This window comes from Gopherus flavomarginatus, chromosome 1 (genome assembly GCF_025201925.1).
Source record: "Gopherus flavomarginatus isolate rGopFla2 chromosome 1, rGopFla2.mat.asm, whole genome shotgun sequence".
Lineage (NCBI taxonomy): Eukaryota > Metazoa > Chordata > Testudines > Testudinidae > Gopherus > Gopherus flavomarginatus.
Window position 1 is genome coordinate 5,874,920 of NC_066617.1, and position 23,589 is coordinate 5,898,508.

The 23,589-nt window shown below is 65.4% G+C and overlaps 1 protein-coding gene across 1 annotated transcript in view; it reads right to left on the reverse strand.

Annotated features, from left to right (window-relative positions):
• The window catches only part of KCP (kielin cysteine rich BMP regulator), a 53,011-nt gene that overhangs the window by 22,016 nt on the left and 7,406 nt on the right, over positions 1-23,589 (reverse strand). Inside the window, exons 5-21 of the mRNA XM_050933570.1 lie at positions 23,116-23,299; positions 21,700-21,782; positions 20,711-20,804; positions 20,295-20,377; positions 19,921-20,014; positions 19,447-19,526; positions 19,147-19,232; positions 17,917-18,007; positions 17,146-17,245; positions 16,387-16,472; positions 15,962-16,055; positions 15,299-15,451; positions 14,469-14,575; positions 13,290-13,383; positions 12,681-12,854; positions 11,115-11,197; positions 10,454-10,547 (exon numbers count right to left, since the gene is read on the reverse strand). Of these exons, the coding sequence (XP_050789527.1) occupies positions 10,454-10,547; positions 11,115-11,197; positions 12,681-12,854; positions 13,290-13,383; positions 14,469-14,575; positions 15,299-15,451; positions 15,962-16,055; positions 16,387-16,472; positions 17,146-17,245; positions 17,917-18,007; positions 19,147-19,232; positions 19,447-19,526; positions 19,921-20,014; positions 20,295-20,377; positions 20,711-20,804; positions 21,700-21,782; positions 23,116-23,299 (1,780 nt within the window). The remainder of the gene's footprint in view (positions 1-10,453; positions 10,548-11,114; positions 11,198-12,680; positions 12,855-13,289; positions 13,384-14,468; positions 14,576-15,298; positions 15,452-15,961; positions 16,056-16,386; positions 16,473-17,145; positions 17,246-17,916; positions 18,008-19,146; positions 19,233-19,446; positions 19,527-19,920; positions 20,015-20,294; positions 20,378-20,710; positions 20,805-21,699; positions 21,783-23,115; positions 23,300-23,589) is intronic.

Below are 23,589 nucleotides of genomic sequence, written 5' to 3' on the forward strand. Positions count from 1 at the left end.
CAGGGATGGGGACCGCCTCTCTCTTGCTGGCTGGGTTTGAAGCCGCAGCCTCTGTGAACCATGCCCCTGGGTGTTCCCCGCCCCCGGGTTAGGGTCCTGCACCTCGGGTCGAGTACCTTCCCCGTTGTCGGGGTGCAGTGCCCTTTGCCGACTCTGACTACGAGTCACGACCAGGGCACTCTGGGTGTTACTAGGCCAGTCCTCGAGGTCCCCTCCCATTAACACATCCATGGGCAAATATGGGTGTACCCCCACATCGTTGGGGCCCTCCTTGGCCACCCACTTCAGGTGTACCCTCGCCACGGGCACCTTGAATGGGGTCCCGCCCATGCCCATCAGGGTCAGGTAGGTGTCGGGCACCATCCGATCTGAGGCCACCACCTCGGGCCGGGTCAGCGTCACCTCTGCGCCCGTGTCCCAGTACCCAGTGACCTTCCTCCCATCTATCTCCAGGGAAACAATGCACTCTTTCCGGAGGGGCAGCCCCGCGCCCAAACGGTAAACCAAAAACCCGGAGCCTGGAGCATCCAGCCCCCCAGAGGAGCTGACCTGGGGACCTCCTCCCTCCTTCACAGGTGGTATGTTGCCAGCCCCCCTTTTCTGGGAATGTAGCCCCTCCTCCGATTGCGTTTTTACCCAGTCCACCCTCTGCGGCTTGGGTCTGCTTGGTCTGTCCCTGAGCTTGGGGCACTGGGCCCGTATGTGGCCTCGTTGGCCACAGTGATAGCAGCCCATGTCTCGTGGGTCCCCTTGAGTGGGTCGGAGGGACCTGACGCTGGATGTTCCCCTTTTGGGGGGGGTCTCCATTGGCCCCCTTTGGGAGGTCCCATGATGACTCTCTCTCTGCGTTGAGGCAGGCCTGCTCCTTCGAGACTCCTCCCTGCCATCCCCTGCCCGACTGTCCACAAATTGGTCGGCCAGCTGGCCTGCGTGCTATGGGTTCTCCGGCTTCTGGTCCATCAACCACAGCCTCAGGTCGGACGGGCACTGCTCGTACAGGTGCTCCAGTATGAATAGGTCAAGCAGGTCCTCTTTAGTTTGGGCCCCAGCTGTCCACTTGCGGGCATACCCCTGCGCCCGGTTGACCAGTTGTAGGTATGTGACCTCACGGGTTTTACGCTGGCTCTGGAACTTTTTCTGGTACATCTCAGGAGTCAGCCCAAACTTGCGGAGTTCATAGTCCCCTGCCTCCGCCCCTTTCATTTTCCAGCCGCATCCGCTCCACGGATGCCGAGCTTCGCTGCCAGGATCCCCTGCTGGCCAGGGGGGTCACGGTGCCCTCGGTATTCACTGGGCTCCTCCCCGCCCTTCCCCTAGGCCTAGGAAGGTGGGGGGTCTTGGGAAGCCCTTGTCCGCCGGCTGACCACTCCCAGTGGGGACAGACACTGGTGCCTGCGCTGCATCTGCCCGGCTGCTTCCCTCAGAGACAGGGCTCCGTTCATTCATGCGGTCTCCCTGCTCCAGCTGGGCAATCAGCTGGTCCTTGTGAGCCTCCCCGAGCGCAGCCCCCTCTGCTTGCACAGCTCCAGCAGGTCGCACTTGCGCCGGTTGACATACATCTTCCTGCTGGCCACTTACAGGTCGGGGTGCTCGCCGCTCCCCACGGTTTCCAGGGGGACCCCTAGTGCACCAGCCCTTCTTGAGGTCACCACCTCTCTGCCAGGGTCGAGCTGCAGACTCCTCCGCCCCTGGGACCGCTCGCTGCAATCCCCCGGGGGACCCTGTTACTGCAAAGTCCTTCTCACTGGGCACACACGCCCAGGGGTTAACCACCCCTTCGTTTTACTGCTCCCCAGTCACTTACTGCAGGAAGCGCCGTCCACGGGGTGCAGTATCTCCCGCCGCTGCCACCAGTTGTCACGGAGTGTGGGGGAGTCCGGCCCTGCACCCCTCTTCCTGGGACCCACAGTGACTCTCAGCCAGCCAATAAAACAGAAGGTTTATTGGACAAGAGGAACACAGGTTACAGCAGAGCTTGCAGGCACAGTCAGGACCCCTCCATCGAGTCCTGCTGGGCTTTCAGGGTGCTTGGATCCTAGCTAGGATACCCTGAATTCCGCCCACACAGCCCCAAGCCCAAACTCAAACTGCTTCCCTCCTGCCACTCCCTCCCTTTGTCCCCTTCCCGGGCAAAGGTGTTGACCTTTCCCCTCCCTTGCCTAGCTCAGGTTACAGCTCCGGTATCGTCCATCCCCCCAAGTCCTCCCCTGCTCTCCCATTCCCCACACAGACAGCCCCTACTGCATCACAGACCCCCGACCAGTTCAAGCCTCATGGAGTGGGTGACACTCCTCTCCCCCCTTTGTTTTCCTTTCTACTCTAGGTATTAACCTTAATAATGTAGGTTATGTTGGTCTAGGTTCCTTGTGTAGTTATCACCAGTATTCAATAAATAACTTGCATGGTTAAGCTGGTCGCTTCTCTCTCTCTAGCTGAACCTTACCCTTTTGTGTTTTTAGCTTCCCCCATTCACTCTGCAGCAACGCTTCTTTTACCTAAGCTAAAGATCCCTGCAGAGCCCAGACTACTGTGGGGTTTGCTCATCAAGCAGTTTACTGCCAGTACAATTGTGTTGTGAGAGTGAGGATAGGGATGTGCTGAGTCTGGGACACAAGGGTAACAGCTTGAAAGTGCTGCTTGACCCAGTCCATGGAGCCCAGGGGCATATAAGGAGAGTCAGCGTGAAAGTGCTGCTTCCTCCAGCCCAGTGAGTCCAGGGACATACAAGGGATCAGCTTGACAGTGCTGATTGACCAGGTCTGCTCAGACTTGCTCTGTTGATGAATGGGTGGGTGGGTGTGTTCATTCGGCTCTGGGGCTGGAAAAACCCAGCCCTGGGGAACCTAGGTCCTGCAGGATCGCTCCGTTGGGAGGGGACTTGCAGAAGGGAGAAGTAGAGCTCCATATGAAAACACACGTGACACAAGCAGTACATTGATGGAATTACAGAATCCCCTTCCCCAGAAAAGTGACCCAAATTAATGGGCATTCCCCAAAGCAATGGGCAAATCTGGTACCAGCCTGCTAAACCCAAGGCTGTGAGTTCAATCCTTGAGGGGCCATTTAGGGATCTGGGGTAAAAATCTGTCTGACAATTGGTCCTGCTTTGAGCAGGGGGTTGGACTAGATACCTGCTGAGGGCCCTTCCAGCCCTGAGGTTCTAGGATTCTAATATGACCTGTGACCATATAGATCATTGTTGCAACCAAGGTCCTGTAGTGGCACCAAATCTCATATGAAGGGGGTCAAATAAGGTGCCTAAGACAAGCTTATGGTTGGCTGGTTCTGACTGTGCTATCTGGGGGCAGGTATCATTTTTGTATTTAGAGTTAGGAATATTGGCTCTATCCTGTCTGTATTTCAAACTTGTGCCATGCTTCTGGGAGACACCGCAGACAGTTTGGCCTCAGCACTGCCTAGCCTGCTTGGTGGCCCATTAAGGACCATCAGCTACACAATTGCCCCACTGAGAGAAGGCAGATACGCCTTGTCACTCAGCAAGGCAGGCAGGACCCTGCCTATGGACAGAACTAAGGTTTTTTCTTGCCACGTGCTGGATGAATGTCTAGGGAACAAAGAAAGAGAGGCCACATGACAAGAGACCATAAAAAAACGCTGCAGCGCCTCCATTTTGTCTTCAATCCTGTTTCTTACCTCTGGAGGGAATTTGCTACAAACTGAAGCTCTGAACAAAGGACTGACTGACACATCCCAGCGGGGGATGTTCTCCAGAGACTTGATCTGAACCTGCAGTTTACTCCATCACTGCTATAAGCCTGAACCAAGAACTTTGCTGTTACTGGATGGAATTGATTCCATTTAACCAATTCTAGCTCTCATCTCTATCTTTTTCCTTTTATGAATAAACCTTTAGATTTTAGATTCTAAAGGATTGGCAACAGCATGACTTGTGGGTAAGATCTGACTTGTATATTGACGTGGGTGTGGGGCTTGGTCCTTTGGGATCGAGAGAACCATTTTCTTTTACTGGGGTGTTGGTTTCCATAACCATTCGTCCCCATAACGAGCGGCCCTGGTGGTGATACTGGGAAACTGGAGTGTCTGAGGGAATTGCTGGTGTGACTTGTGGTTAGCCATTGGGGTGAGACCAAAGTCCTTTCTGGCCGGCTGGTTTGGTTTGCCTGGGTGTGCAGAGAAACCCCAGCCGGGGGCTGTGACTGCCCTGCTCTGAGCAATTTGTCCTGAATTGACACTCTCAGTTGCATCCCACCAGAGGCAGCGTCGTTACATGGGAGACTGGGTCGGACACCAGGGGTGGGGGCCAGGGCTGAGGTAGCAGGGTGTGATGCAGTAGGGACTGTCTGTGTGGGGAGTGGGAGAGCAGGGGAGGACTTTAGGGGATGGACGATGCCAGGGCCTGTAACCTGAGCTAGGTAAGGGAGGGGAAAGGTCAACACCCTTGCCCGGGAAGGGGACAAAGGGAGGGAGTGGCAGGAGGGAAGCAGTTTGAGTTTGGGCTTGGGGCTGTGTGGGCGGAATTCAGGGTATCCTAGCTAGGATCCAAGCACCCTGAAAGCCCAGCAGGACTCGATGGAGGGGTCCTGACTGTGCCTGCAAGCTCTGCTGTAACCTGTGTTCCTCTTGTCCAATAAACCTTCTGTTTTACTGGCTGGCTAAGAGTCACTGTGGGTCCCAGGAAGAGGGGTGCAGGGCCGGACTCCCCCACACTCCGTGACAACTGGTGGCAGCGGCGGGAGATACTGCACCCCGTGGACGGCGCTTCCTGCAGTAAGTGACTGGGGAGCAGTAAAACGAAGGGGTGGTTAACCCCTGGGCGTGTGTGCCCAGTGAGAAGGACTTTGCAGTAACAGGGTCCCCCGGGGGATTGCAGCGAGCGGTCCCAGGGGCGGAGGAGTCTGCAGCTCGACCCTGGCAGAGAGGTGGTGACCTCAAGAAGGGCTGGTGCACTAGGGGTCCCCCTGGAAACCGTGGGGAGCGGCGAGCACCCTGCCCTGTGAGTGGCCAGCAGGAAGATGTATGCCAAGCGGCACAAGTGTGACCTGCTGGAGCTGTGCAAGCAGAGGGGGCTGCGCCCGGGGAGGCTCACAAGGACCAGCTGATTGCCCAGCTGGAGCAGGGAGACCACATGAATGAACGGAGCCCTGTCTCTGAGGGAAGCAGCCGGGCAGATGCAGCGCAGGCACCAGTGTCTGTCCCCGCTGGGAGTGGTCAGCCGGCGGACGAGGGCTTCCCGAGACCCCCCCTTCCTAGGCCTAGGGGAAGGGCAGGGAGGAGCCCAGTGTATACCGAGGGCACCGTGACACCCTCGGCCAGCAGGGGATCCTCCCGGCAACACTCGGCATCCGTGGAGCGGATGCAGCTGGAATATGAAAGGGAGCTGAGACGGGAGGAGCTCAAGTTAAAGAGGCGAGAGCTGGAGGAGAAGGCGAAACAGCGTAAACATGAGGAGAACCAGCGCCAGCGTGAGTGGGAGGAGAAGGAGAAACAGCGTAAACATGAGCTGGACCTGGCCCGGCTGAGGAGCAGTGAGGCTCCGGCTGCGGTGAGTGAGGGGGGACCCAAGCCTACAAAGAGCTTTGATAAGCACTTGCTGTCCCGGCGTAAGGAGCGGGAGGACATAGATACCTTCCTGACGGCCTTTGAGAATGCCTGCGAGCTGCACAGGGTTGACCCTGCAGACAGGATCGCAGTTCTCACCCCCTTACTGGATTCCACAGCCGTGGAGGTGTACAGCCGACTGAAAGGGGCGGAGGCAGGGGACTACGAACTGTTCAAACAGGCCCTGCTCCACGAGTTTGGGCTGACTCCTGAGATGTACCGGAAAAAGTTCCAGAGCCAGCGTAAAACCCGTGAGGTCACATACCTACAACTGGTCAACCGGGCGCAGGGGTATGCCCGCAAGTGGACAGCTGGGGCCCAAACTAAAGAGGACCTGCTTGACCTATTCAAACTGGAGCACCTGTACGAGCAGTGCCCGTCCGACTTGAGGCTGTGGTTGATGGACCAGAAGCCAGAGAACCCACAGCACGCAGGCCAGCTGGCCGACCAATTTGTGGACAGTCGGGCAGGGGATGGCAAGGAGGAGTCTCGAAGGAGCAGGCCTGCCTCAACGCAGAGAGAGAGTCATCATGGGACCTCCCAAAGGGGGCCTATGGAGAACCCCCCCAAAAGGGGAACATCCAGCGTCAGGTCCCTCCGACCCACTCAAGGGGACCCACGAGATATGGGCTGCTATCGCTGTGGCCAACGAGGTCACATACGGGCCCAGTGCCCCAAGCTCAGGGACAGACCAAGCAGACCCAAGCCGCAGAGGGTGGACTGGGTAAAAGTCCAATCAGAGGAGGGGCTACATTCCCAGGAAAGGGGGGCTGGCAACATACCACCTGTGGATTCTCCAGGCTCCGGGTTTTTGGTTTACTGGGTGGGTGCGGGGCTGCCCCTCCGGAAAGAGTGCATTGTTTCCCTGGAGGTAGATGGGAGGAAGGTCACTGGGTACTGGGACACGGGCGCAGAGGTGACGCTGGCCCGGCCCGAGGTGGTGGCCTCAGATCGGATGGTGCCCGACACCTACCTGACCCTGATGGGCGTGGGCGGGACCCCATTCAAGGTGCCCGTGGCAAGGGTACACCTGAAATGGGGGGCCAAGGAGGGCCCCAAGGATGTGGGGGTACACCAATATTTGCCCATGGACATGTTAATGGGAGGGGACCTCGAGGACTGGCCTAGTAACACCCAGAGTGCCCTGGTCATGACTCGTAGTCAGAGTCGGCAAAGGGCACTGCACCCAGACAACGGGGAAGGTACTCGACCCGAGGTGCAGGACCCTAACCCAGGGAGCGGGAAACGCCCAGGGGCACGGTTCAGAGAGGCTGCAGCCTCAGACCCAGCCAGCAAGAGAGAGCCGGTCCCCATCCCTGTCCCAGCTGCTGAGTTCCAGGCTAAGTTGCAGAAAAATCCCTCCTTGCGGAAGCACAGGGACCGGGCTGACCTTAGTGCGGTACACACCATGAGGAGAGGTTGCAAGGAGAGGTTCCTGTGGGAGAAGGGGTTCCTGTACCGAGAATGGGCTCCCCCAGGGGAAGTAGAGTCATGGGGGATCAGGAGGCAGCTGGTGGTTCCCCAGAAGTTTCGTCACAAGCTGTTGTACCTGGCCCATGACATCCCTCTCGCAGGGCACCAGGGAATCCGGCGCACCAGGCAGAGGCTGCTACAGAACTTTTACTGGCCTGGGGTCTTTACCCATATCCGACAGTACTGCCAATCCTGTGACCCCTGCCAGAGGGTGGGGAAGGCCAGGGACAAGGGGAAAGCGGCTTTGAGGCCTTTACCCATCATAGAAGAACCTTTCCAGAAGGTGGCCAGGGACATAGTGGGACCCCTCAACAAGACGACCCGGTCAGGGAAGAAATACATCCTGGTGGTGGTGGATTTTGCCACTCGCTACCCCGAGGCAGTGACCTTGTCCTCTATTGAAGAAGACACAGTGGCAGATGCACTGCTGACAATTTTCAGACGGGTGGGGTTCCCCAAGGAGGTCTTAACGGACCAGGGGTCCAACTTGATGTCGGCCCTGCTACGGTCCTTATGGCAGAAATGTGGGGTCCAGCACAAATGGGCCTCAGCGTATCACCCACAGTCCAACGGGCTGGTGGAAAGGTTCAACGGGACGCTGACGATGATGCTAAAAACATTTATGAACCAGCACCCGCAGGATTGGGACAAGTACTTACCTCACCTGCTGTTCGTGTACAGGGAGGTACCCCAGGAATCTACCGGGTTTTCACCTTTCGAACTGCTGTATGGAAGGTGGGTAAGGGGGCCCCTATGCTTGATGAGGGACGAATGGGAGGGGAAGGCCGCTCCCGAGGGAGAGTCAGTGGTGGAGTATGCCCTGACCTTCCGGGAAAGATTGGCCGAGCTCATGGGCCTGGCCAGGGAGAATCTGGCCCGAGCCCACAGGAGGCAGAAGGTCTGGTATGACCGCACGGCACGGGCCCGTGCCTTCGCCACCGGGGATCAGGTGATGGTTCTCATCCCCGTGAGGAGAAACAAACTCCAGGTAGCCTGGGAAGGGCCCTTCAAGGTTATCAAGCAACTGAATGAGGTAAACTATGTGGTGGAGCTGTCAAACCGGGCACATCACCGTCGGGTGTACCATGTGAACATGATGAAACCATACTATGACAGGGGGAATGTGGTGTTGGCTGTGTGTGGACATTGGGAGGGGCAGGGAGATGACCCCTTAGTAGCTCTATTCCCTGGGACAAAAGCTGGTTCCCCCCTGGAGGCGATTCCCCTCTCTGATCAACTGACCCCGGGCCAGCACACTGAGATCAGGGGGGTGCTGCATCTATACCGACAGCTGTTTTCCAACCAGCCTGGACGCACTAATTTGACTGTCCACCGGGTGGAGACCGGGTCACATCCCCCTCCAAGATGCTCCCCTTTTCGGGTCACTGGGAAAACCGGCCAGGACCTAGAAAGAGAGGTCAGGGACATGCTGGCTTTGGGGGTGATCCAGCCGTCTTCCAGCCCTTGGGCCTCAACTGTGGTGCTGGTCCCCAAGAAGGATGGGTCAATCCGGTTCTGTGTGGACTATCGAAAGCTCAGTGCCATCACCGTATCAGATGCCTACCCCGTGCCCAGGCCGAACGAGCTCCTAGACAAGCTAGGAGGTGCTCGGTACCTCACCACTATGGATCTTACCAAAGGCTACTGGCAAGTGCCGCTGGACGCAGATGCCAGGCTGAAATCGGCCTTTATCACCCCTCTGGGGCTCTATGAGTTTCTGACCCTGCCCTTCGGCCTCAAGGGAGCGCCGGCCACCATCCAGTGCCTGGTGGATCAGCTACTGAGGGGGATGGAGAGTTTTGCCGTGGCGTATATTGACGACATCTGTGTCTTCAGACGGACCTGGGAGGACCACATGTCCCAGGTTAAACAAGTCCTGGACCGACTCCGAAAGGTTGGGTTAACAGTGAAGGCTGAGAAGTGCAAGGTGGGGATGGCTGAAGTATCTTACCTGGGCCATCGGGAGCGGCTGCCTGAAGCCGGAACCAGCCAAGGTGGAGGTGATGAGAGACTGGCCTGCTCCCCAAACCAAAAAGCAGGTCCAGGCCTTTATTGAGATGGCAGGGTACTATCGAAGGTTCGTGCCCCACTTTAGTGCCATAGCCGGCCCCATCACTGAACTGTGCAAAAAGGGGAAGCCAGACAAGGTGATCTGGACTGAGCAGTGCCGGGAGGCTTTCCGGGCGCTGAAGGAGGCTCTGGTTAGTGGCCCAGTTCTGGCAATCCCAGATTTTGACAAGCCCTTTATGGTGTTCACTGATGCCTCAGACACGGGACTGGGGGCAGTGTTAATGCAGGAGGATGAAAAGGGGGAGAGACACCCCATCGGGAACCTGAGTAAGAAGCTGCTACCCCAGGAACAAAGCTACGCGGCCATCGAGAAGGAATGCCTGGCCATGGTGTGGGCCCTTAAGAAGCTAGAGCCATATCTCTTTGGGCGACACTTCACCGTGTACGCCGACCACTCTCCCCTGACCTGGCTGCACCAGATGAAAGGAGCCAACGCCAAGCTCCTGAGGTGGAGCCTGCTCCTGCAGGACTATGACATGGACGTGGTCCATGTGAAGGGAAGTGCCAACCTGACAGCGGATGCGTTGTCCCGGAGTGGGGGCCCTGAACTTCCCCAGGTCACTGGGCAGAGTGACCCCGCTCAGTTCAGTCTCGAAGGGGGGAGAGATGTGATGCAGTAGGGACTGTCTGTGTGGGGAGTGGGAGAGCAGGGGAGGACTTTAGGGGATGGACGATGCCAGGGCCTGTAACCTGAGCTAGGTAAGGGAGGGGAAAGGTCAACACCTTTACCCGGGAAGGGGGACAAAGGAAGGGAGTGGCAGGAGGGGGGCAGTTTGAGTTTGGGCTTGGGGCTGTGTGGGCAGAATTCAGGGTATCCTAGCTAGGATCCAAGCACCCTGAAAGCCCAGAAGGACTCGATGGAGGGGTCCTGACTGTGCCTGCAAGCCCTGCTGTAACCTGTGTTCCTGTTGTCCAATAAACCTTCTGTTTTACTGGCTGGCTGAGAGTTACTGTGGGTCCCAGGAAGAGGGGTGCAGGGCCGGACCCCCCCACACTCCGTGACACAGGGGGCTGTGGGTCAGGAGGGGCACCAGGAGAGCTTAGAGCTGGGCAGGCAGGAGGCCACAGGGATGGGCTCTCTCTGACCTTGGCCATGGCGGGGGCGGGTTTCAAGGCAGAAGAGAGTTTAGCCAGTGGGGTCAGTGCTCGGGGGGACCTCCCAGAAGCTCAGATGGGCCAGGCTCAGCTTGGCTCTGCCAGTGAACAGCCCCTCAGAACCTCCCAGGCCCCCCTCCCTCAGACAGATGGGGGGCTGCTGCGAAGGGCCATGACGTCCCCCAGACCACTCCCCCGCAGAGGAGGAAACAACAGCGATCGGGCTCCTGCCTACCTGGGCACTGAGGGCAGCACCCATCGGGCACCAGGATGGGCTCCGTGCAGAGCAGGGGGGGGCAGCGCCGTGACAGACACTGAACATTGCCGTTCTGCAGGGGAGAGATGCAGGTCAGAGCCAGCCAGGCACCGCCGGGGAGAGAACCCAGGAGTCCTGCCTCCCAGTCCCCATCCCACCCCCCACACTATGCCCCAGCACAGCATCCCACCCATCCCGTGCCCCCAGCCCCCAACTGTGCCCCTAGCACCGGGCCTCCGCCCACCAACCCAGCCCTCAACCCCACCCCACACCCCCTACCTGCTCAGCACAGCGTGAAAACCACCGTCCGCTGTGACGCCCCGGCCCCCAGTGTGGCAGGGAGGGGTTAAATGGGCCCCTCCCTTGGGGGCCGTGGATCAGCCACTGGACTGGGGACCAGGACGCCTGGGTTCTATTCTCAGCTCTGCCATGCTCACCTGCTCTGTGCCTCAGTTTCCCCACCTGTAACGCGGGGAGCGGGGCTGGCCAGGGTGCTGGCTACCCGATTGGTCCCCATGAAGCGACCAGGCCAGCCTCCCCCAGTAAGGCAAAAGCAGAGCCCAGGCTGGGCCCCAGGTGTCCGATGGGTCACGCTGAGCCATCCTTGGGCCAGGCCCCCCACTCACCCCCGGGCACTTACGAGGCAATGGCATTGCTTGCAGCGGTCCGTGGGGTGCGGGAACTCAGCGCCGTTGGGGTACTCCTTCCCCCCGTAGCTGCAGCCTAGGGCAGAGCGAGCGGAGACACTGGAGGTTAACGGGGGGCACCCTGCCTCTGCAATGCATGCTGGGAGGATGGGGCAGAGGGCGAGGGCCCTAAGGTGCCAGCCCAGACTCCATCCAGTGGGTCTGTGTCCAGTGCAGCGATGCCCGATCTGCCCCTAGCCCAGGCAGAGCCGTGTCCACTGGGGCTGGAGAAACTGGCCTGGTGGGGTCCTCCATGCTCGGGGTGAGGAGGGAATGGCCCAGTGGCCCACACATGCAGGGGATCGGAGGGGACTGGCCCGTGGTCCCCGTGGGCATGGGGTCACGGTGTGGGGAGAGACTGGCCCGTGGGCTCCACAGCCAGGGGATGGGGTGGGGACTGGCCTGTGGCCCCGTGGGCAGAGGATCAGGGTGTGTAGGGGGGACTGGCCCATGGCCCCCATGGGCAGAGGGTCAGGGTGTGCAGGGCAGAGTGGCCCATGGCCCCTGCAGGCAGAGGATCAGGGTGGTGGGGGACTGGCCCATGGCCACCGTGACCAGAGGATCGGGCTATGTGTGGGGCACTGGCCCTTGGCCCCCGTGGGCAAGGGATTGGGGTGGGGATTGGCCCGAGGCCTCCGCGGGCAGAGGACTGGGGTGGGGGCCCTGGCCCATGGCTGCTGCGGGCAGAGGATCAGGTGGGGGGGGGGGGGGGGACTGGCCCGTGGACCCCACGGGCAGAGGATTGGGGTGGGGGAGGGGACTGGCCCGTGGCCCTCACGGGCAGGGGATCAGGTTGGGTACTGGCCCATGGCCCCTGCGGGCAGAGGATTGGGGTGGGGGGCCCTGGCCTGTGGTCCCTGCAGGCAGAGGATCGGGGTGTGCTGGGGGGACTGGCCTGTGGCCCCCGTGGGCAGAGGATCAGGGTGTGCTGGGGAGACTGGCCCGTGACCCCCGCGGGCAGAAGATTGGGGTGTGCTGGAGGGACTGGCCCATGGCCCCCGTAGGCAGGGGTCAGGGTACAGGACCCTCTCACCATTGCAGTTGTTCTGGCAGCAGGAGCTGGGCAGGGGGCGGGCGCACAGGGCACCGGGGCAGTCGCAGGCAGGGGGTCGGGTTGTGTGTGAGTGGACTGGCCCATGGCCCCCGCGGCAGAAGATTGGGATGTGCTGGGGGGACTGGCCCGTGGCCCCTATGGGCAGGGGGCTGGGGTTCGGGACCCTCTCACCATTGCAGTTCTGGCAGCAGGAGCTGGGCAGGGCACCGTGGCAGTCGCTGGCAGAGGATCGGAGTGAGGGGCCCTGGCCCGTGGCCCCAGCGGGCAGGGGGTCGGCGTGCTGGACCCTCTCACCGTTGCAATTGTTCTGGCAGCAGGATCCGGGCAGAGGGCGGGTACACAGGGCACCGGGGCAGTCGCGGTCAGGGAGTTGGGGGGGGACTGATCCGTGGCCCCCGTGGGCAGGGGGCTGGGGTGTAGGGGGGACTGGCCTGTGGCAGGGGGTCGGGGTGCGGGACCCTCTCACCGTTGCAGTTGTTCTGGCAGCAGGAGCCGGGCAGGGGGCGGGCGCACAGGGCACCGGGGCAGTCACGGGCAGAGCAGCTGACGTCTCCGGCGGTGCAGACACACAGCTGGCAGGGGTCCTGCGGGCTGGGGAACCGCTCGCCTGCTGCCACCGTGGCCCCCTCCACGCTGCAGCCTGGGGAGGGGGCAGATGTCAGGAACCAACAACCCGCACCCTCTCCTGTCCCGCCTCCATCCTGCCCCCCTCCCCGGCTGGGATTCACCAGCTCTTTGGTGTGACGGGGCCTCAGGCCCAGCCCCCCAGGGTTGGCTCCCTCACCCCAGCCCCACCGTTTGCAGCCCCTGCAGAGGTGCTGGTGCCTCCTGTGCCCCCCAGGGAGCTCCGAGGGGGCTGCCAGCCCCGTGCCCTTCCCCCCAGCCCTGCACATCTGCACTAGGGCAGTGCTCGGGGTCACCGTGCCCTCTGGGGGCTACTCGCTGCCTCTGCAAGGGGTCCCCTGGGAACCAGCCTCTCTGGGGGCGTGTGGGGGGAGCTCAGCACCATCTCCCCGTTTGGGGCAGAGATGGGTAGGGAACCCAGGAGTGCCCAGCCCCTCAGCGGCCCACTCACCTGGGCACGTGGGGCAGCACTGGCCGGGCTGCCTCTCCGGGTGGGGGCAGCTGGGCGGGGGGCAGGCGACGGGCGAGCACTGCACGGTCCCGTCCTGCGGGCAGGGGGCCAGGTCACGGCAGCTCCCAAGAGCCCCCCCGACCCACCCCGCAGGGCCCCCAAGGCCCCCCTCCCCTGCTCTGCCCCCGACCCCAGATCCCCCTAGGGCCTGGGTTCCCAGCCTCCCCTGACCCACCCCGTGGGGCCCCCAAGGCCCCCCTACCCTGCTCTGCCCCTGGCCCCAGATGCCCCTGGGGCTGCGCTCCCCGCCTCCCCCAACCCACCCCGTGGGGCCCCCAGCCCTTCCTGCTCTGCCTCCGACCCTAGATCCCCCCAGGGCCTGGGTTCCCAGCCTCCCCCAACCCACCCTGTGGGGCCCCCAGAGCCCCCCCATTCTGTTCTGCCCCCGACCCCGGATCCCCCCAGGGCCTGTGCTCCTTGCCTCCTCCAACCCACCCCACAGAGCCCCCAGGGCTCCCCCTGCTCTGCCTCCGACCCTGGATCCCCCCAGGGCCTGAGCTCCCCGCCTCCCCCAACCCACCCCACAGAGCCCCCAGGGCCCCCCCTGCTCGGCCCCTGACCCCAGATCCCCCCAGGGCCTGAGCTCCCCGCCTCCCCCAACCCACCCCACAGAGCCCTCAGGGACCCCCCTGCTCGGCCCCTGACCCCAGATCCCCCCGGGGCCTGAGCTCCCCGCCGCCCTAACCCACCCCGTGGGGCTCCCCACTCTGCTCTGCCCCCGACCCCGGATCCTCCCAGGGCCTGAGCTCCCCACCGCCCTAACCCACCCCGTGGGGCTCCCCACTCTACTTTGCCCCCGACCTCGGATCCCCCCAGGGCCTGAGCTCTCCGCCTCCGCCAACCCACTCTGCGGGCCTCTCCCACTCTGCTCTGTCCCCTGAATCCATTTCCTCCAGGGCCGCGCTCCCCGCCACCCCGACCCACCCCACAGGGCCCCAGGCTGAGCATGGCTCAGACCCCCCTCATTCGTTCCAGCCCCCTGCTGGGCTCCGTACCCTATGCACAGGTACTCTTGGGGGGAGCACCAGCGCAACACCACATGGGGGCAGGGGGCTACAGCCTGGCACTGGGGGGCTGCCTGCGGTGGGGGAGGGGCTGCTTGGGGGGCCGCCCCCTCACCGTGCACTGGCAGCGCTGGCAGGGGCTGTGGGGGTCGACGAAGGGCTGCCCGTTGGCGTAGACGTGCTGGTGGTAGGAGCACTGGGCACAGGTCGGGCAGCAGTCGCCTGGCCGAGGAGAGAGAGGCGTTAGCACAGCGGGGTGCCCTGATCCCACCCGCCCCACGGCTGGCCCCAGGGCAGGCGGGGGCTGGGCCAGCAGGAGGCGCTGAGGGGTGAGTGCCCCCGCTGGCTGGACCCACAGCGCCCAGTGTGCCACAGGCCCAGTGCCACGCAGACCCCCGGAGCTCAGGGGTGCGGAGCCAGGCCGGGGGTGGGGGCATGGACGGTACCAGGCACTGAGCAGCACCTCTGCGTTGGGGGGACCAGAGAACTAAGGGGGTGGGGCCAGGTGGGCACCCACCACTGAGCTGGGTGGAGTAGGGGGCAGTGGAGGAAGGGACAGTGCGGGGAGGGCAGTGGGGGGACGGGCACTCACCGCTCAGCCAGGCGGGAGTGGGGGGGTTCAGTGGGGGAGAGGAGAGCAGGAGGCCGTTGGGGGGCACTCACCGCTCAGCCGGGCGGGAGCGGGGGGTTCAGTGGGGAAGGGGGCAGCAGGAGGCAGTTGGGGGGCACTCACCGCTCAGCCGGGCGGGAGCGGGTGGTTCAGTGGGGGAGGGGGCAGCAGGAGGTAGTTGGGGGGCACTCACTGCTCAGCTGGGCGGGAGCAAGGGGTTCAGTGGGGGAGGGGGCAGCAGGAGGCAGTTGGGGGGCACTCACCGCTCAGCCGGGCGGGAGCGGGGGGTTCAGTGGGGAAGGGGGCAGCGCAGGAGGCAGTTGGGGGGCACTCACCGCTCAGCCGGGCGGGGTGCTGGCAGGTGACGGGCGGGCACGGCAGAGCCCCGCAGACGGGCTCTCCAGCGAGGCAGGTACAGGTGGTGCAGGGGTCCCCGTCTGGCTCCCACTGCACCCCCTCCTCGAACTCCTCCCCGGCCAGCACGCACACTGGGGGAGGCAGGCTGTGAGGGGAGGCTCCCTGCCGCAGACCCCGGGGACCTAGCCGGCTCACCCCTCCCTGGCCCCTCCTTCCCCCCCAGCCCTTCCAGTCCCAGCGCCCCAGGGCCCTGTGCTCCCGGCCCCCCCCAGGGCCCTACCCTCCCCTCCCGCCCCCTAGGGCCCTGTGCTCCCGGCCCCCCCAGGGCCCTGTGCTCCCAGCCCCCACACGGCCCTGCCCCCTGGTTCCTATGCTACTGGCTCCCCGCTCCGGGCCCTGCCCTCCCGGCCCCCTGCCCCATGGGGCCCAGCTCTCGGGGAGCGAGGAGCCTTCCCCGCCAGGCCCTGGGCTCTGCAGCAGTTGGGGGCTGCCCCAGGGCTGGTGAGCCCAGGCAATGCCCGCGGGCTGGCAGCTCCCAGTGTCCCGCCTTGGCGATGTCCCCCGGCCCACGCAGGGGGCAGTGGTGCTGCACGGTGGGTGCCGTCAGGCTGGGGCTGGCCCAGAACTGGGCGTTACTCAACCTTTGCAGACGGGGCAGCAGCGCTGGGGGTCCTGGATGGGCTGGGCGCAGGCCACGGGAGGGCACCCCTCTTTCTGGCACCGCACGTGCCCAGCCTGCATGAGAGAGCCGGGGTCAGTGGTGCATGGGCACAGACCCGGGCATGCCAGTGTACCCCGACAGCCCAGCCATGGTGCCCCTGGGCGGGTCTGCCCCTGTCCCAGGGCTGCCCAGCCCCACCTCAGCCCCAGAGCCGCCCTCCCCTAGCCCAGCACCTCCCAGGCCTCCATTGCTCTGCCCTAGCTCGGTGCCAGGGACCCTCGTCCCCTGCTCTCTGTGCCCATGTGGCTGGGCACCCCCGGCACAGGGGGGGCTGGTTACGTGGAGGTGATGCCCCACCCCCCAATCCCATGTGCGACCATCCCAGGAATCCCCAAGGTCACTCACCGAGCAGGTGCACCGCATGCAGGGCCCGTGGCCTGGGGGTGTGAAGGTCTCTCCGTGCCGGTACGGGCGCCCCTCGTACTCACACGCTGCCCACGGAGAGAGACGGGTGAACAGCCCCACATGGGGTCAGCCTGCCAGCCCCAGCTGAGCCTCCGGAGACCCCCAGGCTGGCTCAGAGACCCCAGTGCTCCCTGCAACTCTGATACCCCAGAGCCCTCAGAGGGCCCCCTCTGCCTCCACCCCCTGCTTAGAGACCCCAGCATCCTCAGAGACCCCCCTGCCTGCTCAATGACCCCTGTGCCTGCTCAGAGACCCCAGTGACACCCCCACTCTGAGACCCCAGCACCCCTAGAGACCCCCCTGCCTGCTCAGAGGTCCCTGTGCCTGCTCAGAGACCCCCGTGCTCCCCCAGACACCCAGCACCCCCAGAGACCCCCCTGCCTGCTCAGAGACCCCAGCGACACCCCCCACTCTGAGACCCCAGAACCCCCAGAGACCCCCCTGCCCCATCAGAGACTCCGACACCCCCCTGCTCAGAGACCCCAGCTCCTCCGAGCCCCCCACCAACATCTTGGCGACCCCAGTGCCCTCAGACCCCACCCCCCAGCTCAGAGACCTGGCCCAGGCGGGTCTGGCGGGGGTCTGGACGGGCTGGGCCCTGTGAGCCGGGCGGGATGGGCACGGAGAAGTGCCAGCCCTGCCCAGAACTGAGCAGGAGGGATGCTCCACACACCCTGCCCTGCCCCACCAGCTACTCACTGTGGCAGGCCGGGCAGCACTGGCCCGGGGCAGTGCCAGGGTGGCTGCAGGACGCGGGCGGGCAGCTCTGCTCCAGTCGTTCACACGACACCTCCCCGGCCTGCGGGTACGAGCCAGAGCTCAGCCAGGCACTGGCGAGAGGCCCCTGCAGCCACCCCCCAGCACAGAGCCTCTGCCAGCGTGGCACTGCCCCATGTCCAGGTGCCCAGCCCCCCTGCAGCCAGTGCCCCCACCCTCACAGCCAGTATCCCGCCCCCCCCACAGCCAGTGCCCCCACCCTCACAGCCAGTATCCCGCCCCCCCCGCAGCCAGTGCCCCCACCCTCACAGCCAGTATCCCGCCCCCCCGCAGCCAGTGCCCCCACCCTCGTAGCCAGTGCCCCCCGCAGCCAGTGCCCCCACCCCTGCAGCCAGTGCCCCCGCCCTCACAACCAGTATCCCCGCCCCCCCAGCCAGTCCCGTGATGCCCCACAAGCTGCCGGCCCTGGCCAGGGCAGGCCTGGCACTGCCAGGCCTCCGGTGCTCTCCAGCGGCTGTGGGGAGCCGAGCAGGAGCACGGGGTCACCCAGGGTGAGGCTGCCAGGCCAGCGGCCCACCTGGGGCACTGGCATCCCTTGGGGAGGGGCTGTGCCATCACGGGGCGGTGTGGCCTGGGGGGTCAGGAACTGGCCCAGGCTTCGCGGGGTCGGGGGGTGGCCCATGGAGAGGGCTCCTGGGGGCGCTAACCACGCGAGCCCCTGGGCTGGGGGCGCCTGCCCTGTGCCCAGCTCACCTGGCAGCGGCAGCTGAGGCAGGGCTCCCGCGGGGGGGTGAAGATGGCACCGTCCGGGATGGGCTGGGCGTCGGAGAGGCAGTCCCGGCACCTAGGGCGAGGCGGGTGGTGGCAGAGCAGCCAGGGCCCCCGGCCCCCCCATTCCCCACTGCAAACAGCACCCCCGGCCTTCCCAGCCCTCCCCTCACCCTGGCAACCTGCCCCCAGCCCCACATTCACTCCAGCCCATGGTCCCCCTTACCAGCCCCCCAGCCCCACTCGCCCATGGGCAGCGGCCCTCCCCCAGCCCCACTCACCTGTGGGCAGCGTCCCTCCCCCAGCCCCACTCACCTGTGGGCAGCGCCCCTCCCCCAGCCCCACTCGCCCACAGGCAGTGCCCCACCCCCAGCCTCACTCACCAGGGGCGACGCCCCTCCCCCAGCCCCACTCACTAAGGGCAGCGCCTCGGGCGCCCCCCCCACCCCCAGCCCCACTGCCCACGGGCAGCGCCCCTCCCCCAGCCCCACTCACCATGGCTGACGCCCTCCCCCAGCCCCACTCACTGAGGGCAGTGCCTCGGGCGGCCCCCCCTCCCCCAGTCCCACTACCCGCAGGCAGCGCCCCTCCCCTAGCCCCACTCACCTGTGGGCAGCGTCCCTCCCCCAGCCCCACTCACCTGAGGGCAGCGTCCCTCCCCCAGCCCCACTCACCTGTGGGCAGCGCCCCTCCCCCAGCCCCACTCGTCCACAGGCAGTGCCCCACCCCCAGCCCCACTCACCATGGGTGACGCCCCTCCCCCAGCCCCACTCACTAAGGGCAGCGCCTCGGGCGGCCCCCCCCACCCCCAGCCCCACTCGCCCACAGGCAGTGCCCCACCCCCAGCCCCACTCACCATGGGCGACGCCCCTCCCCCAGCCCCACTCACTAAGGGCAGCGCCTCGGGCGCCCCCCCCACCCCCAGCCCCACTACCCGCAGGCAGCGCCCCTCCCCTAGCCCCACTCACCTGAGGGCAGCGCCCCTCCCCCAGCCCCACTCACCTGTGGGCAGCGCCCCTCCCCCAGCCCCACTCGCCCACAGGCAGTGCCCCACCCCCAGCCCCACTCACCATGGGCGACGCCCCTCCCCCAGCCCCACTCACTGAGGGCAGTGCCTCGGGCGGCCCCCCCTCCCCCAGTCCCACTACCCGCAGGCAGCGCCCCTCCCCCAGCCCCACTCACTGCGGGCGGCGCCCGTCCCCCAGCCCCACTCACCGTGGGCAGCACTCGCCAGGTCTCCGGACAGGCTCTGGGCAGGGGGCAGCTGGGCAGGTGGTGGGTTTGCACAACACGTTCCCGCTCTGCATGACACATGCACCCCCCAGTTTACTAGACGCTGCCCCAGCCTGCCCCCCACAACCCTGGTCTAGGGGAGCCCCAGGGCCCAGCCCCACATGCTGCCTTGACCTCTCCCATCCCTGCCAGCCTGGGCCCTTCCCCCCACCCGCTGGGGCACCCGCCCACCCCCCTGGTGAGCAGACAGGCAGGGCCAGGCGCCCCCGCCCAAGCACTCACCAGGCAGGCGCAGTGGGTGCAGGGCTCCCTGCTGGGCACCGGCTCCCCGCTGGCAAACTCCCGGCCGTCCAGCGAGCAGCCTGCAGGGAGACAGAGCAGTGCAGGCTGAGGGTGGCCCCCCAGTCCCCTGTCCCCCCCCAGGGACAGCCACAGCCCTCAGCACCGCCCCTCTGGCAGGGTGGGATGGGCACCCAGGGGCCTCCTCCTCTGGGCACTGGGCCGGCCCCGCGGCCAGGGCACGCAGCAAGTTTGCTGGGCCTCAGCCCAGTGCTCACCTCACCGCCCGGCCCCGCTTGGCACCAACCAGGTCCCCACACAGGGACCACGGAGCCCGCATGCCTCGGGGGGCCCCCAGGGCTGGGAGAGGGGCACTGGCCCTGGCACTACCAGGGACCCCCAATGGCCCCATGGGACCGACCCACTTCCCTATCGACCCTGCCCTGCCCCCCACAGCAAGCCCCTCCCCTCGCTCACCGTCGCAGATGGGGCAGCAGGTGCCCGGCCGGGGGCTGGCAGGGTGACGGCACAGCCTGGCGCATTGCCTCTTTCTGCACAAGGCGCGGCCATCCTGTGCAGGGCGAGGGGGGGTCAGGACTTCCGGGGGCTGCTCGCGGGGCAGCAGCTCCCAGCCCAGGGCGTTCCCGCCCCACCCAGACCCCCAGACAGACCCAGGGCCCCCTGGAAAGGGTCCAGCCAAATAATGGGAGGAGTGGAGCCTGTGCCAGGCTGGGGGCGGACAATCGGGATAGAGCTCTGCCCTGAGGAGCAGGGGGCGCAGGCAGGGGGGGCCCTGAGGGGATGGGGACCCCCAGACCCTGCCCAGCGACACAGGGGGGACATGGTCTTACCAAGCACCGGCAGCTCTGGCAGGGGTCTGCACGTGGTGTCCACTCCTCGCCATGCTCCCGCCGGGCGGCTCCGTCCACACAGCCTGGGCGGGAGAGAACTGGCATCAACCGGGCCCCTAGACCCAGACCATGGCTAGCGGGGGCTGAGAGAGTGGGGCTGCGGGTAGAGAGTGAGGGGCACCAGCAGGGTGGGGCGCGGGGGGGGGAGCCCAGGACAGGGCTAGCAGGGGCTGCGGGTCCAGAGTAAGGGGCACCAGCAGGACTGGGGCATCTCCCTGCACTGGAAGGTTCTCATCTTCTGTTAAAAGGGCCTGACTCTGCCCCCTCCAGCACCCACCTCCCCTACTACACCATTCCCCCCCCCAACTCACCCTGCAGTGCCCCCTGCTCCCCCCACTGCCTCCCCCTGGGCTCACCCTGGCAGCGGGGGCAGCAGGCCCCGGGCACCTCCTCCTGGATGGCGCAATGGAGCTGTGGGCAGACGAGTCCGAAGCACTGGACATTCCCGTCCTGGGCAGGAGAGACACAGCCAGTGTCCTGACCCCACCCCGTCCTCTGGGGGGTCCCATCCCCAAGGGGGTCCCATCCGGATCCCGTTCCCTGGGGGATCCAGCCCCACTCCGTCCCCTGGGGGGTCCCATCCGGATCCCATTCCCTGGGGGATCCAGCCCCACTCCGTCCCCTGGGGGGTCCCATCCGGATCCCGTTCCCTGGGGAGATCCAGCCCCACTCCGTTCCCTGGGGGGTCCCATCCCAATCCCAGCCCCTGGGGGGATCCAGCCCTATCCCATTCCCTGGGGGGATGCCGTCCCCTGGGGGATCCAGCCTCACCCCGTTCCCTGGGGGGATCCCATCCCCTTGGGGGATCCAGCCCCACTCTGTTCCCTGGGGGGATCCCATCCCCTTGGGGGATCCAGCCCCACTCTGTTCCCTGGGGGGATCCCATCCCCTTGGGGGATCCAGCCCCACCCCATTCCCTGGTGGGTCCCATCCCCTGGGGGGATCCTGGCCCTATGCGACTCTCTTGGGGGCTAAGGACGCGAGACACAGGGCTCCACCCTGGGGGTCCCTGTGGCCTGGCTGCAGCCCTGGAGGATCAGGATACAGGGTGGCGAGGCTGCATGGCTGCCCTGGCGGGAGTGCAGGACCCCTGGGGGCCTGGCCCACTGAGGGGCCCCTCCGAGGGGCTGTTCTGGAGCTGGGGGCAGGGAGCCTCAACGCTGGGGACCCTCGCTCTGCCGGTGACCCTCACTCCCAACCCTTAGCTCCGTTAGCCCTGTCCCGGGCTCCCCTCACCCAGCTCTGCCGGTGCCCCTCAGGCCTGACCCACAGCCCTTGTGACTCCCGCCCTGGGCCCACTTCCTCTGCCCTCCCACCCGCCCCTCCCCGGAGCGCAGGATCTCACCAGGCAGGAGCAGTTCATGCAGGGGTTGGATGTGGCCAGGAAGGCGTCTCCGTCCTGGTACCGCTGCCCATCGTACTCACAGCCTGGGCACAGGAGAGCGGTCGGGTGACATGGACACCCCCCTCCCCCGGGCCGCCAGGCATTCAGCAGGGGGCGCTGTGCTGTGGGGAGGCAGCTATGTAGGGGGCAATGGCCTAGGGGGGAGCTGAGCAGAGGCTTGGCCAGGGGGCCCTGGGGTGGGGGCTCGGTGAAGGGTGCTAGGCAGGAGGGGGGGCGGGGCTCAGCAGGGGGCACTGGGCTGGGAGGAGCCGGGCGGGGGTTTGATGGGTGGCGCTGGGCTTGGGGGAGCCGGGCAGGGGTTTGGTGGGGGGCACTCGGTGGAGGAGAGAGGGCGGGGGCTTGGCAGGGGGCAGAGGTGTGGCCAGGTAACAGCAGCCAACAGACTGCAAGCGAGGGGGCCATGAGCCCAGCTGGGGAGGGCAAGCGGGACACCAGGAGAACACACGTGCGACACATATTCCCTCCCTGCGGCTCCAGGTCAAAGCCCCGGGCCCGACCCACTCCCTGAGGCTTCGGGTCAGAGCCCCGGGCCCACCCCCCCACGTGACCCTCCCTGGACAGCCCCGCCCCTTCTTCCCCACGTGACCCGCCCTGGGCGGCCCCTCGCCCACTCCCCCCAGCATGACCCGACCCAGGTGGCCAATCCCCCACTCTCCCATGCGACTCACCTCGGGGCAGCCCGCCCCTTCCTCCCCGTGTGACCCATCCCAGGTGGCCCTGCACCCACCTCCCCGTGTGACCCGCCCCAGGCGGCCCTGCGCCCTCCCCCCATGTGACCCACCCCAGGTGGCCCTGCACCCACATCCCCGTGTGACCCGCCCCAGGCAGCCCTGCGCCCTCCTCGTGTGACCCGCCCCAGGCGGCCCCGCCCGGGGCAGCCCCACGTCCGCCCGCTCCCTGTGTGACCCGCCCCTGCCTGGACTGGCACCCACCAGAAACCCCTGCCTCCCCTGAGACCTGCTCCCCTCTGGGCACATGGAGGGATTTCCAGCTTGTCAGCCACACAGGTCGGTAGCAGCGGCGCTGAAGGGGGAACTCCCCCCAGCAGCAGTACTAGAGCTGTTACCCTCATGGCAGTCACTCAGCCAGAGGCATGAGAGCTGCAGGAAGCTGAGCGGTCCAATGGCGGCAGAGGGGCAAAGCTCGGTGCCAGCCAGGTGCCGGGGTGCGAGCTCAGCGCATGGCACAGCCACACCCAGTCCAACTCTGCGCAGCACCGGGCATGCTGGGCATGGTGCCCCAGAGCACCGGCAGCCGGGCCAGTCATCGCTGAATGGCACAGCGCCCCCGACTGGAGCGCGGGTTGGGCAGGCACCCGGCTCTCTCTGCACAGCAGGGCCCTGGCCCCCTGCTCACCGCGGCACTGAGGCCGGTCCTGGCGCGCCGAGCACCGCGCCGCCCCTTGCAGGCAGATGCAGGTGGTGCAGTCGTCCTTGTCCCAGGTGGCTCCGTCCTCGTGCTGCGTCCCCTCCCACACGCACACCGGCCTCCGGCACTCGCAGCTTTCCAGGGACTTCACGCGGGCCAGCAGCTCCGAGTTCTGCAGGAGACAGCAGGTGAGGCATGAGCATGGGCTGGGGTCTAGTGGGCAGTTGGGGGAAGTGGTGTCCTGGGAGCCTGGACTCCTGGGTTCTATCCCAGCTCTGGGAGGGGAGTGAGATCTCGTAGCGGGCAGGACTCCGAGGCTCCATCCAGCTCTGTGAGGGCAGTAGGGTCTAGTGGTTGGAGCTGGGGGCCAGGACTCCTGGGTTCTATCTCAACTCTGGGAGGGGAGAGAGATCTCGTGGGTGACAGGACTCCTGGGTTCTATCCCAGCTCTGGGAGGGGAGT